The following is a 19114-nucleotide window of genomic DNA, read 5'->3' on the forward strand; positions in this document are numbered from 1 at the left end:
TGGAGGTTTTCAATACTTTGCTAGAGAAAGCCATAGCTCACTTCATCTAGTGTTGGCAATAGGCCTCTTTAAGGTGGAGGTTGGAATAGAGACCTCTAGAGAGAGTGTTGTTGGGAAGGGATATCAAGCAACAGTTCTGCAAGCCTCCACATTTCCATGTAAAATTCAAGACAATCTTGTCATAAAGAAGCTCAGTGTGTTTGGTTACCCACCTAGAGTTAATAATTTCAGTATTACCTGGCAGTAGCCAACTACTAATTTATCACGGGTAAACAAAGGCATAAATGATTATGAAATGTAAACCCTATTGCATAAAAAGTTAGCATTTTAAATTACATGAAGGAGTTCTCTGTTAATATGTGAAAAAATTAAACCCAAATTAGATTCCTTTCTATAATGTGTGGTAAAATTACGCAAGAAATTCTAGGACTGCCATTTCTAGAATGTATTATGTGAGAAGGGCCGTGTGCAGTGCAGAAGTTCAGATTAGATGATTCTGGTGGTGCCTTTTGTCTTCAAAAGTATGGCTGAATTAATACAGAGACAAAACAGATCTCTCTTATGTTAGGTGAGGGTTGAGGTTATGGCATATATCATGAAAATTATTTTTAAAGGATGCAAAATCAATCTAGACTTACTTAATGTCTTGATGGAATAGATTAACTGAAAATTTTTACTAATCTGAAATGGCAGCTCCACAAAATATAGTCAAGATGTCAGAAGTATGCATAGGAGAACTGAAAAATGCCCAAGTAGAACAGTTTCTATCCTGATGAGTAAAAGTACAGTAGAGATGATTGACTGGGTAAAGAATAAAAGAAAGAAAGAATATCCAGGTATGTTCCTGCACAGGTGGTGTTTACAACTAAATTGAACATGTTGACTCTCAACAAGATCTCATAACTAATGGATTGGTCTGTCATAGAAGAATGACCTGAAAGGCAGAAAATAGAGGAAGAAAGTGTATTTGCGATAATAATTTTCTTTTTTTTTTCTTTTTTTTTTTATTTGAGAAACTGCTAAGGCCAAATGCTGGTTGTAGCCTCTCTTCAGATATGCTTATCAACAGCTCTTTAGTTTTCTAGTAGATTAAATAACTCTGCAATTTCAATTTCATCAGTGGTAGGCAGTCTACTCATGTGCCTTAGTTTAAATGCGCACCTTGGTCAGGGCAAGAGTGCTCAGCACGTTTCCTGTCTCAGCCCTTGTCACTGTCTGTCATAGGTGAGCAGTGTACAAGCAGATATTTAAAATAAGAATTGACATGTCCCTCTGGGAAATTTAACTCACAAGACTAATAACCAACCTGTGGTTTATGTTTCTGCATCTTAACTTGGCCAATGCATGTTTAATTTTGGAGGGTTACTTCAAGGTTATGGCAGGGGCACTTTGGCGCTGTAATTTCTTTTGTGGAATGAAGTTCTTGTTGGAACAAGTACATGATGTACTTCTACTCTTTTGTCAGAGAGCAGAAAGACAAACACGAATGATGGACTCGGTCCAGTATGCAGAATTCTGTGAGAGTCGGCAATTGAGTTTTTGTAAGTATTATAATGGCTGCCCTGTATTAAGATGTTTGATTATTATTTCATGTAATAGAGAACACAGCAGAACCTCATGTTTTTTGAAAGCACTTTTGTTTCATCCGCAATCATAGCACTTTAAATTCTTTGTCTGCAAAACTCGTGGGAACAGTTAATTTATCATAGTTCCAGTCTGCCAGGCAGAGTGTTTTATTTGAATATTTACCAAGCTTTCTATAATGCTCAAATGCTGTGCTGCTGGGGAAGACTGCGAAGATCGAACTGGTAAAGAGTTAATGGATTAAAACAGCCATACTTGCCTGAAGTCCGTCGCAGTGGTGTTATAGTCAGCATATTAGCAAAGTTTCATGGTTGCAGGTTTTCCGGAATGCATCTAAAATTAGAGAAGAGCAGCAAGTTTTGCTTTTATTTCCCTGTCCGCAGAGACACAAAGAACTTTAGTACTAAAGAGTATTTTCTATTTTAAGCTGTAAGCTCCTGCTGTGGAATTTGTTCAACATTAGCCAAATTCATCAGTATACGCCATTCCAACACTAATAACATGATGACAGAATTAGGGCTTTACTAGCACTGAAAACCAACTTACTAGAAGTACTTGTGGGCCACAACTATAATGAGCTGTAAATTAATGGGCTTGATCATGTAGCAAAACATCATTACAGAAGCGGTTAAGTAATGACTAAGGTTTTAGGTCAAATGTCAGAGAAAGTGAGGTGAAGGAGCCAGTAAAAATCATGACAAAACAGCACATGATCCTACGACACAGACTTCAACACAATGGTGTCTTTAAGTGAGAGACCTTATCTTGTTCTTTTTGAACTCAAAGAAAGAGTGACTAATTTATGGCAAATAAGTGACACATCTGAGATACTGTTCTGTATCAGCAAATGTCAGCAAATGTAGGAAAACATGTTTTGTAAGCATTTCTTTTCCTAACTCAGTATGTTTTGTAAGCTCAGTTACAATTTGGCATCACACATCTGTGAGCCATTAGATAAATGATACTTCAGATTAGGGTGACTACAGGAAATGAGAGGTTTGTGATAGAATCATTTTTAAAACCTAAAAAAATTATCATCTGGATTCAGAACAAATAGAAATCTTAAATCTGAGAAATAAAATTGAATGTTGCAGACCAGGCGACTGTGATCTATAAAAATATCTTAATGGTATTTTCGCAGTATTTTTAAATGACCATTTCTATACAGTTCTTTTTCACTGACATTTAATGTCATAAAAGAATAAGAGAATTTACAGGGCTTACAAAATACTAGCAAGAGAGATTTATGCACAAATTCAATTGCATAATATGAACTCAACTAGATGGAACATACTAAGGCCATACAGAACATTCAAAACTAGTACAAAAGCTGGTTTTACTTAGTTTCTTAGCTTTTAGTAAAAAAAAAAAAAAATGTATTGCTATGTTTACAGTTATAAACCCTTTTTACTGTAATATAAACCCATGAAAACTGTGTCACAAAAGAATAAACCTGGAAGGAACTTGGAGAAGCCTGTTTTAACAATATATATTAATAATCGCAGCTCCCCATGTTTCTGTCCACCTTTAAAGACATGCAAAAGAAACGGCCCATCTTAGGATAAAGTACTACAGGATTACAAATCTAAATTGTAGGGTACATTTTGTGGTCCTGCTGTCACCTGCATGCTTCTCTTCCTTTGGTTTTTGTTTTGGGTTTTTTTTTCTGTCTTTAGCGACCTGATGTAGCCTTCCATTCCCTCCTGCAAAAATAACCACTCTTTACACCTGTTTTCGGTTTAGTACCTGACTTGTTTTTAGCTTTTTAGTCCTTGTTGAAGACTATTTGAAAAGAACATTTCAAATGATTCTTCCACGTTTTATCTACTCTATTTGGGTTGTCCTGCCTTCACAAACAACCCTCATTAAGACTTCTATATTACTAGCTCCTTTCTGTCTAAATCTCTACAGATTTCTGTGATCAGCTTGTCCACCACTGACCTAAGTAAGATCATCCTTTTTTTCCTCCTTTAACTCTCTTAGCAAATGTCATGGTTCTTTCTATTATATTTTTCTCTGTACTTCCTCCTAAGTTACTTCATCTGTTAGCAGTGTGAAGTTCTCATATGAATGTTGTTCATTTGCAGATCTACATCTATCCTTATTTCTTATATCTAAGGCAGATTTTAAAAGCACTCATCTACAAATCATATTGGCTGGCTTGTCAACACCTTATCCCAGTTCTGTCCTTCTTCATTTGTCTTCACTATTGTATCATTTTATCCAGACTCATATTTGCATTGATTTATTCTAGTGATTTCTTTTATTCATCAAAGATGTGATGCAATTGTTTTAGGTTTCTCCTGTCTGCAGTCTTTTGAGGTAGATCCTCCCTTGTTCTGAAATCTCCTGTATGATTGATTAATAGTGTATATTTATCCATGCTGCTTATGGGTCACCAAAATGTTTTGTATTAAATATGTTCTTCCCTACTAGTTCCATTTTGATAATTCATGTTAACACTCCTGGTTTCATGTCTGTGTTATTTTCTGTGACCCACAAGAATGCATTCTTTTGGCCTTCCTGTTGTTAACTTTTCCTTCTCCCCTTATGATTTTAACTGACAGCAAAGAAAGCATCCAAGTTTCGTGACTGGTTGGACTGTAGCAGTATGGAAATAAAGCCAAATGCAGTTGCAATGGAAATTTTGGCATATTTAGCATATGAGACTGTGGCCCAGGTAAGAGAGTATACTCATTGAGCAAACAAAATTAGTTACTCTTGGGTGTACTTCAGCCTCAGGTAATTGTGTTGTAAGCCCCTTCAGAAGCATGTAGTCACTACTTCAGCTAACCAAGGTAACTGGATTCCTGTCTGTCTTTCAATTTACAGTGTGACAGATGCATACTACACTGAATTCATCCATCTGATACACAAATAGAAGTGTTTTATAATGGTTACAGAGGAGAGTGGAGTCCAGCACGAACTTTATTCAAGTCCAAACTGAAACCACATAGTTTGCTATGTGACCTTTGGCAGTGTGCTGAGGCTCATTCAACCCCATTGCACAATTGGATTAAAAAGAAGGATTTCCTGGAAAACAAATTTTACCTTAGTGCCAAGCTAAGCCCTCTTGGGTAGATAGATTACTCCATATATTTACAAAAGTGGAACAAAAAGGTTTCTTAGGGTGATATATCTCTGAAAAGTTTGTTTTCAACTGAGAAACACTAAGAATAATTGGCCTCAACTCACGACTCCCTCTCACTTCTTTGTTACCATGGCATTTATAGTAAGTACTATGTCAGCAAACCTGTTCTTGCCCCTCCAGTTGGTGGACTTGGCCCTTCTGGTTAAGCAGGACATGGCTCCGAAAGCTGGTGACCCGTTCAGTCATGCCATATCTGCCACTTTCATACAGTATCACAATTCTGCTGAGGTAAATCTTGCTTTTTCACATACTAATGCATTTTATGTTTTAATTTTACATGTATATGGTAGTTTGTTGCTTTCAGAGTAGCTGTTCTTAAATCTAGTGTTGATGAAGACTTCTGTTATGCAGTTTATGAACATCCTTGGAAGTGTTCAAGGCCAGGTTGGATGGGACTTTGAGCAACGTGGTCCCTTCCAACCTGTACTATTCTATGATTCTATGAAGTTATGGATTTTGACAGAAAGACGTTAAATTATAGCTCCAAATATTAAATTCTTAGCAGCATCTTTATATTTAAACCTAAATCCTCTTTTCTTGGGTGGAAATTCCTTCTCTGTATTGATGGTGCTCTCTGTTGTAGCTTTGGAGATTAAAGTTTTCAACAGTGACAAGTGCAATAAGTGCTGCATTGCATGCATTGCTACAATACATGTATTATAGTAACCTCTAGAATGAGCAAAGTGAATTCTGTATTACATCTCTTCCAAGTGTAAATCTAAGTAGGCAATAAGTTGGGTTTGGTTGGTTGGTTGGTTGTTTTTTTTGTGATTTGATTTTATAATGACCGTTTGACATCTTGCTTTTATAGCCACATCTCTTAGGGCAATCTACAAGTGTGAAGACAAGTCTTGACTCTCCTGAAAACACACCACCTCCTACACCCACACCCCCAGCATCAGCAGGACAGCAATACCTTGGAAAAACCCCATCAGGAGCCCTGGGAAATGGTGGAATTGGACAGGACTCTACCAAATCCAAACAAAGGAAAAGAAAAAAGGTATTTGGTGCACAAGTCTGGGAAAAAAAAAAAATAGAAAAAGAAATTAACACGTCTTCAAGAAGTAGCATGTCTCATTTTAAATACTAATTTTAATCTTTACCACATATTGACTACCAATATTATTCTCAAGCCAGATGTGTGGTTTGGTGGTTTTTCCATCAGAACTATGCTAAAGCTTCTCGATAACGCTGGCAAACGTATTTTGTTGAGGTAGCAACTGCTGCTTCTGAGATGAGCTGCTCATTTAGAGCTGCAGTGGTAGACGCGACCCCAGATAATCACCCCTTCTCTGACAGTAGCAGCTAGCATAGGTTTTGAGGGTCAAAGCATAAGCAAAGTAGGCAAAGAGATTGTTGTGATTTTCCTGCTCCTAGCAGCCTTAGGTGACTGCCTTGAACTTCCTTTTTTTTGATGCTGCCCAGGATACTGTTGTTTTCTGGGCTGCAAATGCACACTGAAGCCATCTCATGTGAAGTTTCTCATCGATCAACATCCCCAAGTCCTTCTATGCAGGGCTACTCTGCATAATGTATCATGGCAGTACTCACTTTGCTGCAAAGCAGTAATGTGACTTGTTATTTTCTCGTGTGCAATATTATTCTCCTAAAACAAATGCTCATTTTTCACGGAGTTGAACCAGTGATTTTTACGACGACAAATAGAAAAATACATATTTTCCCCTTCTGATGTCATCAGTGCTGTAGATACTCCTCATATGTTCAACTTTCTCTCTGCTCTTATTTTAATCTGATGTCATCAGTGCTGTAGATACTCCTCATATGTTCAGCCTTCTCTCTGCTCTTATTTTAATCCGTTTAGAAAGCCTTTAGTGAATCCTAAAAACCTCTCTGAAGACTTTTGCTTTTTCCTATTCCTTTTCTATGTTTGGTTATGTTTTGGTTTGTGGCTGATTTCCATTATAATTCCTAGGAACAAGAGTTTAGCTGGAGATGTAGTTTTTGCTACATTAAATTTCACTAGTGTTGTGAGTTAATTTTAAGTTCATAGTGTCTTACTTGATGCCTTTTACAATATATTCTAAAAAGTGCACACTTTTAATGAAATATTCCCATGACAATTTGGTTGTGTACATACTAGATATAACTGAAGCATTCAGACAAACAAATTGGTGAAGAATGTTATTCTTAGTCCCTGAAGACTCAGTCCAGCAGAAAATATTTGAGTTTCATATTCCCTTTATGTCAATCAGCAAGGCAAGAATCTGCCATCATATTATGAATAATTCTGTGTATACACACACAGGCTCCAGTGGACTCAGCACTCTTGAAAATAAAAAGTTGAGTCTAAAAATATCCCAAGTTGGAAAGCATTAGCATGTAGTGTAAATGTATGAGAGGACCCTGTATGTGTATACATTAAACTTCAGTGTATAGTTTAAGGTTTTGTCATTCTTACTGCATTCACTAATATAATTTTCATTAATTTATTACCAAGCAGCCATCATTCTGATAAGTCATCTGAATTCTGGCAAGCAGCCATATCACTATGGAGCCTAACCCAACATTTCAGTTTGACTAGCAAGGAGACAAGAGTAACTTTTTCTTTTGAAATCCTGGGGATGTTTTTGTAAAATCAGTGGACAGTAGCAATGAATTCTTATTTTTCCGATTTAGTATCCTTAATCTAAAAAGTCATTTCACATTTGAAAACATTCCAGTTTGAGGTAATTAGAATATTTTTTCATCCCTCTTACACCATTGTATCACATCTATGTTTCAGCTTCAAATTTCAATCTGATATTACTCGATGATTTTGGTGTCAAATTGCTTTCCACTTCATGTACTTGTTCAATATTTTCCCCACCCCTTGACATCATAATGAGAGCCTGAAAAGTTTTAAAATTAGTTTCTGTGGTTATTGCAGTATGACTTAATTGACCCTTTCGTTTTAGTTTGAACATTTTCTGCTCTTTTCAATTGCAACCTACAGCAGCAGTAGGGGAAAGATTTAAGAGGACAAATATGGTGTTCTTTGGGTCTCTTAAGCAAAGTTCATGTAAAAGTCCTTTTTGATTTGTTAATAGCTTTTTTTCTCTAATGTAGTGTGTGGCAGCAATGATGTGTATCCTCAGGAAAAAAGAATTGGTCTATTTTATAAGGGTTTATTTTCATACTTTATGCACTGTAGGTCTGTTGTGTGTTTTTGATTTAGTAACAATTTATGTGTTTTTCTGTTGCAGAGCACTGCAGCCTGTGGTATAGAGGCTCAAAGCGATGCCATCCAGCCCAGCCACATCAGAGAGGCCATTCGACGCTATGGCCACAAGATTGGCCCCCTTTCCCCATTCACAGTACGTAATAACAGAGTTATAAAAAGTTATATTTATAATCTTAAAGAACTTTGATTTTCAAGTGGTCAAATGAAGAAGCTTTGGAATTGTTGAGAGCAATTTGTGGTAACTGTAATTTTCTTTATAAAAGTGGCATAATTCTCTTGGGAAATAAAACTTAGTAATTTCTGTCTCTTTCTGGAAAGACAAAAAAGTTTTTGTTTTCTTTTAAATATTATTTTCTTTCAATTATAAATTATGCTTTTTTGTTAGTGTTTGAATTTTCTGTTTTTGCAACGTTTAGGTTTACAGTTATTTTAAATTATATGTATTCCAGTATGGTGAGGAGCGCTTTATATTCTAAAATTAGTTGTATGTCAGATTCTGCTCCTATTGGAAGTTGAACTCTCAAGTGACACATTTATGGTTGGAGGAAGAAGAAAATGGTTTCTTTACACAACTTTGAACCTCCACTAAATTGTAATAGAACTGAACTCGTGGTAAAACACTGATGGGTTATGAGGTTTTGCCATCATTTTTTCTATGCAAATTGCAAATCCATTGTTCAGAGCAGCCAAACGAATTCTTTGTTTAATTTTCTCAGCTGATAAAAATGGGAAAGCAGTCTGTCTCCAGTGTCATAAATTGGGGTCATTTTCTTCTGATCTGATGTTGTATGTGGCATATATCCTTGCTTACCTCAGAATATCTACATCAGGAAAGAAGTCATTATAGGGAAAAAAACAAACAAGACCCACCAAACTGGATCTGAGTGCCTAATAATCAGGAAGAAATTGTCCATTTTTGGAGGGATTTTTGTGTAAAGAAAATTATTCAGAATTTGGGAAATTTGTCTACGTAAAAATTTTGCAGTAGTACATGAGGACCATAAATATCAAGGAAATAGTTGGAACTGATGTCAGAAGTGAGAAACAAGAGAAAATAAGAATATGTGAAGATATAATATTCCTAGTGTCAGAATTTCCAGTGTCAAAACTGTTCACATCTTTTATAAAGGGCACTAAATATTTTGTTTATTAGTAGCAGTTGATATGTATTTGGAATGAATTATTTTTACATAATTTTACCTCTCTGTTTTTCCACTCACAAATGCTAGATTAATATCATATAAAGGGTAGGATAGAATTTCTAGTCCAAAATGTAGGTCTCTTTAGCAGAAGCTTGCTGAGGGGTGTAGGTAAGAATATGGCAATAACTTCTGAAAGCAGACAATGTATTTAATTTTATTGTAAAGAAGTCAAGAGCTCGTGTAAACAGTTACAGAAAGGTAAGTCTTCCTTCCCTGATCTCAGTAAAAGTGGTTTGGTTAAATATTAACCAAAGTTTTAAATTTCTCTGCAACCACAAGATATAATAAAATACTCTGGTTTGGGTTGTTTTTTTTTTATGCCCTGCAATCTTGCAGACTTGCCAAACATGACAACTAACTGAATAACTTATTTGTTTGACATTACCTGCTGTCAACGGGGTTGATGAGACGAACAGATCTTGTTCCCTCTAAACAACCCAAGAAGGAGACAAGCAATCTTGGGTCATCTTCTAGGTTGTACAGATGTTTTAGACCTCTGATATAATTCCTTTTTCAATACAAAAGTTCAGGAAAAGCATTTTACGACATATTACAGAGTATGTGTTTAGGCCTGCCATATTTGGTTAGACACATGCACCAGACCTTTACATCACTGAAGTGTATTTGTTGTGCAAGTCATTTATAATGTAGATTACAAGAGATTACTCAGTGCTCCATCTACATTATTACCAAATTAAGACAGAGTGGTCATTGTTACTGCATGAAGACTCCAAAGTGTGCTTATAAATATCTGTATAGGGAACTGTGTTATTGAAGTCATGCCCTGTGTGAATATGAATAGAAGTAAGCTCTCGAAGAAGGAGAGGTTAATTTTCTGTAATGGATTAGTATATATTTTGGTTGTATCCCATCTACCTATCTTCTCTCAGTTTTTCAGGATCCCAAGGGAAGAGAAACAGGGCTTTTGTGACAGTTTAGCCAATGCAAAAAAAATAACCAATTATTGCTAAGAATCCACTTGACTGGGAATTGTAATGGTATCTCAATACTTCAGGAAGGAGCTATTCCTGAATACACAAAGATTCGTTTTGCACTTAGCATCCAGTGTTTAACTGGGTATATATCTAAGATTACACTTACTATGTTAGTGTCCTGGTATGCTTTGCTTCCTTGTCTGAATAGCTTTCCCAGAAGAATTGAGGTGTGTTTATTGCATGCAGTCATAGTTAGCCTGTGGTTGTTTAGCCGAGAACCAGTTAGTTACTATCTGAGAATTAATGTAATTGTTCTAAGTTAATAGGTAAATATTTCAAGACTGTTAGATAAATAAATTAGTTTTGTTAGAGTCATAGAATAGTTAGAGTTGGAAAGGACCTTAAGATCATCTCGGTCCAACCCCACTTCTGTAGGCAAGGACACCTCACAGTAAACCACGTCGCCCAAGGCTCTGTCCAACTGGACTTGATCACTGCCAGTGGTGGAGCATTTATCACTTATTTTGGCAACCTGTTCCAGTACCTCACCACTCTCATAGTAAAGAACTTCTTCCTTATATCCAGCCTGAACTTCCCCTGTTTTAGTTTGAAGTCATTACCCCTTGTCCTATTGCTACAGTCCCTGATGAAGATTCCTTCTCCAGCATCCTTCAGATTAGGTTGATGATTTTTACAGAAAATGTGTGGGGTTTTTTTTACAGAAATAGGGACACCTTCCACTTGACCAGGTTGCTCCAAGCCCCATCCAACCTGGCCTTGAACACTGCCAGGGATGGGGCAGCCACAGCTTCTCTGGGCAACCTGTGCCAGGGCCTCACCACCTTCATCCTGATAGGACTCCAGCCAGCTTCATTTTTTCAGCTTTGTGGAAAAGTTGACCTGGGTTTACCTGTATTCAAATACTCAAAATGGTTTTGCATTCTGCTAGAATCCTGCTATTGTCGAATTGTACTGATGTGATTCATGTTTTATTTGGGATTTCACTGAATCTTGCTGGTTTTGACTGGATGAACCTTGGTGGAACTGAGATGAATCTCATCAATTTTAGTTACCAGATGTATACATACTTTTTTTCCAAAAGATCAGGATTTCTGAAGGAGATCATGTGAAGAACTTCTATTTTGTAGAACACTTCAAAATCTTAGTGTTACTTCTAAAGCCAAAAACCTGAGTGTAAGTACAAGCTTTATCTTTTGCTACTGAATAGCTCAGTTGCATACATAGAATTTGGATTTTATTTCTGTTTAAGAAGCAAATATAGGAGAATATTTTATTTTTAAAAAACAACAGAAAAAATGTATTCTTTTGGGACTACTTTCTTAAGATGCTTTATATGTATTTGTAACACAAGAACAGTGATATTTTCTGATGTCTTTCCTTTTTTTTTTTCTGTTTCATCATGATTGTCCCTCTCTTCCATCTGATTTTGTGATAAGTGTTCCTAATAAGGCAGTTCTGAAAGAAGAGTTAAGCCATGTAATTTATTCTTTAGCAGCACTTGATGGATGTTGGTTTGGACCAAAAGAGCACTTTGAAAGTTTTATAATCATATGGTAAATGAGAACTAACATTAAATTAGTGAAAATGATCTGTTTGCATTTATTTTGACCTTGATAGCTATGTCAAAATGACGAACATAATTAGTGTGTTTAGGTTTTGTATCCAAGTGCCAGCCACAATGGAAAGCAGCAAGTGTGCTCTAGGTTCTCCTCCTGCTCATGTCTAAGGTAGTCTAGACATATACTTTATCTATATATATTCTCTATTAACAATATGGGGTGGCATTCAGTATTGCCTGGTCCAGACTTTCAAGGGGCAGAGAAATAAATCATTGATTTGAAAAATACCACCATATAATTTTACAAGACAGGAATGGGAAATATTTATCTCTTCATCATGTGGGATGACACAATTCCATGTGCTGTACCTGGATCTGTTTCTCTGTACTCTGTGCATTTAAGCTAAGGAAGTGAGACATTTTATGTGTATTAATTAATTGCAGTCTAAATCTTTCATCCTTGGTCAAGGAAAATAGGAAATTTGTCTTTATAAATTAACAGATTTGTTATATTTAGAGTTGAATTTATATTTGGATATAAACTAATATATATGAATATCCTAATGTTTTTATATAACATCTATTTGTAATTGTACTGTTCTACACACATTCTTTTTTAGAGTAATAATTTAGATAATTAAGGAGTGGAATGGTCCTGAATGTCAGATTGTTAAACATATCTCAGTCTATCCCAAGATTTTAAATAAAATGGTATTAGGATTACAACCCTTTAGATGGACACTATATCTAATTACATGATTAGCTCATTTCATGGTTCATTCAGATAAGTGATCTATTAGACTCATTCAAGTGTGACCTAGAATAAAGAGAGTAAGCAGATTACTTCTCTTGCATGTACAGAATATGTTGGAGTTCAATGGGAAGTCAGTGGAAAGTCATTTTGAGAAAGAGCAAATTGCCATATCTTGTAGCGTGAGCCTGGGTACGTTCTTCTTCATGAAACTTTGGTTCTGGACTCTTACTTCCTTTACAACATGGCAACATCACTGATTTCAGTAAGATTCGGGATTTAAATGGGATAAAAATCATGGAATCATAGAACGGTTTGTGTCAGAAGGGACTTTAAAGATCATCTAGTTCCAACCTCCCTGCCACTTGCAGGGCCACCTTTCACGAGACCAGAATGCCCAAAGCTCCATCCAACCTGGCCTTGAAAACGGTGAACCAAATCAGAACAAGCTCAGTCTTCCTACAGACTGTCTGAAAATGTAGAAGTACAATAATGTACTTCTAATGATTCAGATTAATCTAAAAAGCTCATCTCTGTACAGTGCATAGTGAAAATGATCTGCAGTCTTGACTGGGCTTATAGGTATAATCCTAACTGTCATCTGAACAGCATTCTAAATAATAATATTTAGTATGCCAATGTGTTTTCAAAAATACGGGATGGATATTTCTTACCAGGAATACAAGCATAAGCTCTATGGAGAAATTATTTGAAATTATTTCGGTTGGATTCCTAACAGTTGGAGCAAAAAAACAATAAAAAATCATTTTAACATATTCATTCTGTGATCAGTATGTATTGATTACCTGAAATCTTGATATGAACAGTTATAAGTTGTACGTAAGCAGTTTGTAAGTAGAGCTTGTCACCTAGCTCTAATAAAATGTACAGCTAGCATCCTTTACTTTGAAATTAAAATCAAAGTGGTCAGCTACAGCAGTGGAAGACCATAGGCAAAAAGGATAAGAAAAAGTTTCCAAATCAGATTATTTGTCTCCTCTAGTTTATGTCAGTTCTAAAATGAAATGGTTTAGATGTTTAGCTAAAGACAAACTGTGTTTATAAATGTAAATTTTAATCCTGCACAGACTTGCGGATGACAGTGGCCATTATTCAGAAGTGTATGTGTGTGTAAATGGAGCATATTGAATGGAGTGTATAACCAACTTTTGTTTGGGTGTTTACTTTTTGGAGAGAATGCTTCTTCAGGCTCCAAGTAATTTCAGCATGAAAAGACTGGCTAGTCTAAACCTTCTCTTGTTAAAAATTTCCGTCCCATAAAATTGCCTAAGCATCATGAAACAAGGAATATTTATGAAACCATTTTTATGATACTGCTGGTGACATTCCCTGCACCAAGAACATGTGACATCAGAGAATGCTGCTTGGCAGAGACATTACTTGGGCCTTATACATCCCTGCCTATACTCTTTCAGGTTCTTCAATAAAAAATGCAAGTATTCCATATAGACTTCAATACATTACATGTACCTGTAAAAAAATAGTTTCACAATCATATATTTGGTCAAGACCTTTCACTTCTGATGTTTTAAAAATACTCATTGTTGATCCTGATTGGGTTCAGCTTTTGTGCAAATGCTTAAATCCATTTCTGTAGTGAAAAAATACTGAAGTTCATCACCAATCTTCAGTAATTTCAATTTACTAAAGATGATATTAACTAATTTCTGCTGCAAAACAAAATTTGTGGAATGATTACCTGGCAAAGATGAGCTTGTCAGGGAAACGAAATCAGCAGATTCCGGATATGGAAAGAAAGGGAAATTTTGAAAATATGAGAGGGTGTGGCAGTATGGTATTTGTGGAGATAAACAGATCATTTTGAAAAGCAAGTTTGGTTTAGGTGCATTAAACCAGGAAAAAATCAGCTTCTATTTGGTCTGCGACTTAGTCTCCTTAACTGAAAGAAATGTCTTACTGCATATTTCAGACCTAAATGGTAGTGAGAAGAAGTTCTAGAATACAATCTTCAGCAATTGCTTCAATAAACATGATGTGAGTACATTACATCTAATTTTTTCTAAAGCACTTGAATGATAAAAAATCTTGAATGCTGTTTTCGAAAAAAATTAGGTACATATAAACAAAATCAAAAATTCTCTGATACTTAGGGGCCTGTGTATTATGTACTACCCCTACTAATATTCAAAATCAATTGATACTGATTTTGAAGAAGTCAAGAATGCATTTTTAATCGATTTAAAAAAATGAAATGTATGTACTTATGTCAAAAGACATTTGAAAACTTTTCCTTCAGTTATACATTCAGTTTCTGATATAAAAAAAGTCAATTTGGCATTTTTTTTGTTTCTTATTTTGCAAGCAAGAAAAAACATTTTATTTCATGAAACAGTTATATATTTATGTCTTTGTCTATACTTCAAGCTATCGTGTGTAGTTATCTGTTATGCTATGATGTTAACATTGTGCATTTGAAAAATATGAGTTATTATTCTGTAAACCCAATAGGAAGTCAAATCCTAGTTTGGAAATCTTGTTCCTTTCTCTCCCAACCCCCAACCCAAGGTTCCTCCTTTCAGATTTATGAAAGAGAACATTTCTTTCTGTAAAAGGTTTTTGTGTGCCAGCATCTGGAAGTGTTTATTTCAGTGGCGTGTAATCTATCTGTGGATTTAGTTAGCACCAGACCCCCTTTTGTGTACTCCTGACTTGAAATTTTTATAAATGATCTTGTTGAATTTGTGCCAGTATGCACATGCTTTGGCTGATTGCTGCATATATCCTTTACCTGCCAGTCACCTTTGATTTATATTCCTTCCCTTCTGCTTTTGCCTTCCAAAAATGGTGCCACCGAACTGTCCTCTAAATCATTTTATTGGATAAATTACTCCAAGATGAGATGGTACAGTTTTGGCTGACTCCTCGACAGAAGGCATTCGTATAATCCATCCTTACCCACTCTGCGTAGAACCATTCAAAAAAGAGAATGAACAGGGGAAATCAGGTATTTCTTTTAGTGCTATTCAAACATGCAACATCAGACATTTGATTTATAAAGCTCTTAATACCATCTGAAGACACATAAACTGTTTGAGAATCTTTCACATACCCTTTCCTGAATTGAACTTCTTCATTATAAAAGTTTAACCTGAGAATATGGTTATGCATTTTTCTCCCAGAAATATTAAAATGTGAAAGAATAGCATATTTAAAAATATTTTAAAGCATTTCATTTGGAATAGATTACACAATATATATGACAGTTCTTTCCATGATAAAAATCTCCATTGGTTTCCTTAAACTGAACAGCTAATACTCCTATGGAATAACAACAGTTCTGTAAGCTTTACTTAATGACATTACTAATTTGGAGAGTTTTATGAAGTTTCCTGGAGAAAAGCAGGTGGCTTGGCAATAATTTAAAAGGTTCACAATTTGTGGTAGCGGTTTCAGGGGGTTTCATGTTTCTAAAGTGGGAGACCAAGCTGCATATTGCTTAAGAGTGTCTGACACAATGATGTATCATTTGGACTAAGTTTCCAGAAGTTCGTTGGTCATTAAAAGTGCTACTTGACTTTATATTGCAGTTTCCCAGCTGTCTCTACTGGGGGTAATCTTAACGCTCAAACAGAATTTATTAATGAAGGCATAAGCTTGCAGCACTGATGAAAGAGTAAGTTGCCCAGATGATTTTATTAAACAGGAACATAGATTTTTAGATAAGACAAAAATGTCATTTAAGTAGATTTGAAAAGAACTGGTTCATTTTCTTCAGAGCACTGTGAAAGTATTTACAAATGGTCTGGATAGTATTTGATATCCTGTGGGGACATTTAAAATTCTTGGATTGCACATACATCAGTGTCTTACTACACAACACAGTACATGAATTGTTGCAAGCAGCATGCGGAGCTTTCAGGGAGTATAGATGTGGTTCTGTTGAGGTAGGGGATACTGGCATGAAATGACTCTGCTGATGTAGTTTGCACAACCGCGTGGAGGGCTGCTACTCCATTGTGTCACTGCCTGTTCAAGCATGTTACACTGAAAGTACTAAACAAAACGTGCATCTTGCTAAATGTAGGAGCTCGCAGTGTAAGATTTTATTACTTTTCATATCTAATAATTCAAAAAAATTGATTTAACAAATACATTTACTAACTGTTAGTGAGAAGATAACAAGTAAGCTCTGAAGTTTGCAACCGACTGGAGCTCTCGTATAAAAGAAGGCAACAATTCCTAGTCTTGTCAGCCTGATATAGTTATTTTTTTCTAACTGGCCAGATTCAAATACATACTTGGGACATTTTACACAGAGTTTTACCAATGTAAAAGGATCTGAGGGTAAGAATACATTACTTTTTAAATGAAGTGTATGTTTTTATATGCCTCCTGAGAGGCTTAAAAAACCTTACTATAAATGTGAATCTGACTTCTGGTACTTAGCTCAAGTCAATCTAACATGTAATACATAAATAAGTACTCTAAGGATAAGGTGAGAGGTATAATTCTACAGCATATGAGGGGAAAAAAAAATAATTAAGTGTTCCAAGGTATTACACAAACATGCCCATCTTCAATAATTTACATTAATTTTTGTAAAGGTAGAGACATTGCTTCCATGTAGCATGTACAAATGTAGTTAATAAATAAAAACTTGACAGACGAAGAATCTTAAGAACATTGAAGAAACTAAAGAACAAAGTGGAGGTTTTTTTACTCATCATTACACAGAATAGTAGTGCAGCTCCATGCAGGTTTCATGTTTTTTGTGTCTGGCAGATTTTGATGTACTTTTTTTGATATGATGTGCTTGTACCATTATATAAAGCAGGATGAGCTGTTGTAGTCGTATTCTGTATGATTCTTTCAGATTTCCCTGAAAAAGAGCATTCATTCATATTTTTCTCCTTGAAAGATTTAAAAGTACTTTTATGAACTAAGACTGCTCATAGTTGCTGGTTCATCTGTAGACTTGACTGAGCCAGCTCAGATGTGAAATGTGGCAGCTGTGTGAGCCTACAGCAGTCCTGCACAGCTTTGTAGCACCGGATATGAGCTGTCTAGAAGAAACATTATGAGAACTTTAGGATCATGTAATATAACTGTTTGAGTCGAAGTTAATCTCTGGTTGAAGAAAGTTGCATGGAACTTAATTTCTCATGAACAGGATCTCGTTTTAGATGTTATTTCTACCGGTAACACTTGACAAAATTGTCCTACTCTGTTGAGGTTGGATAGAAACTGTACCTGTGGACATCTCTGTCATCGCTAACTTCATGCTGTGCAAATAAAGAATGGAGACTCTCTAGAATAACAGGGTAAATCTGGAAAGAAACAAATAATCTGGGAACACCAAGAGCAAGTGGAAATATTTTTTATAACTCTGTTATTTTCCATTCTAGCTGCCTAATTTCTTGTTCATGAAGTCATATAATAATACTCAAACTGTTGAGGTAGGCATTGTACACGGAAGACAAAAGATTTCTGAAGTTTAAACAGGGACTTCATGTTTGTTTATTTATCATGCCCCACACGGTGAGGTGTCAGTTCTCATTTAAATCTTTGATACCACTAACAGCAAAACCCAGGTTTTTTAGTGAGCAGTAGTACAAATGGTTATTGGTTTTGTCTGGTTTGTGCCCTCTGTCCTCTCTATTCTCTCTGGCAATGATGCTTATTCTCCCCTTATCCCTCTGATATGCCCCCAGGCAGCAGAAGGCAACATTACTATATGGTTGCTAGAAAATCGCTTTAACATATAAGTTCTCCTTCTCTCCAAACGAGACCCATTTCAGGGAGCCTGACTGCACCCTTGGTAGTGCTTGCAGATATTTCTCTAGCAGAATCAAACAAAAACACCAGGCTTGAGGCAACTGAACATGTTTTATAAATTTCACTTTGGGTTTCTGTGTTTCTTCCCTTCTTTGAGGTTTTGCATTATTCCAGCTTTCTGACTTTAAGTTCAAGGTCGTGTAAACCTCAGTTCAGCAAAGCAATCATCTGCTTAATTTTTAAACTAGACCTTCAGGCTGACAAAAGCATGTGCTAAATTGAGGGGTTTGGTAGTATTAGTAATGTATATTTTGATATATGTTATTTCAACATTCTTTTGTTAAAATCTGTTGCACATAGGAGAAAAAGATGGAGGAGAATGCTTGTAGAAGGAAAGGATATTCAGATATACAAGCAGAGATGCAGAGAAATACACATTTATAGTTCATAAATATAGAATCATAGAATAGTTAGGGTTGGAAAGGACCTTAAGATCATCTAGTTCCAACCCCCTTGCCATGGGCAGGGGCACCTCCCACTAAACCATGTCATCCAAGGCTCGACCCAGCCTGGCCTTGAACACCACCAGGGATGTAAATCTAAGCATATATTAGTAAATAGAATAGAGAAAATAGTCTTTGCCATCTGAAAAGCTGTAATATTTTTTGTTTGTACATAAAGTGATTTTTCCTGGCATCTTGTGTTCTTTAGACCTATAATTTACAGTAGTTCTTTTGTCAGTGATATTGACCTTAAAGGCGGTAGTAACAGATTTGATGAAGAAGACAAGATCCTGGCATTTCTCCTGCTGGGATGAGTGATAGAATGTTTAAAAAAATGTATTTAGTAAAGAAAGAGGATAGCTTAAGCAAGAGGTGTGCTGAAATTCGAGATTCACTTATTTTTAATGTGTTCTATTTCTGAAAATAGGCATGCATGCTGCTCAACCGAGTAAGTGAAAATTATGTGTCTGT

The 19114-nt window shown here is 35.8% G+C and overlaps 1 protein-coding gene across 5 annotated transcripts in view; it reads left to right on the forward strand.

The window, feature by feature from the left end:
* The window catches only part of SUPT3H (SPT3 homolog, SAGA and STAGA complex component), a 273957-nt gene that overhangs the window by 208964 nt on the left and 45879 nt on the right, over positions 1–19114 (forward strand). For all 5 annotated transcript variants that reach the window (XM_061460998.1, XM_061460996.1, XM_061460997.1 and 2 more), the window contains exons 7-11: positions 1466–1541; positions 4152–4264; positions 4856–4963; positions 5547–5735; positions 7939–8049. In XM_061460998.1, coding sequence (XP_061316982.1) covers positions 1466–1541; positions 4152–4264; positions 4856–4963; positions 5547–5735; positions 7939–8049 — 597 coding nt within the window. The remainder of the gene's footprint in view (positions 1–1465; positions 1542–4151; positions 4265–4855; positions 4964–5546; positions 5736–7938; positions 8050–19114) is intronic.

The sequence above is a fragment of the Pezoporus flaviventris genome, unplaced genomic scaffold, assembly GCF_033815535.1.
Source record: "Pezoporus flaviventris isolate CSIRO_AGI_PZ_B2104156 unplaced genomic scaffold, CSIRO_AGI_Pfla_v1 ptg000031l, whole genome shotgun sequence".
In the NCBI taxonomy this organism is placed as follows: Eukaryota; Metazoa; Chordata; class Aves; order Psittaciformes; family Psittacidae; genus Pezoporus; species Pezoporus flaviventris.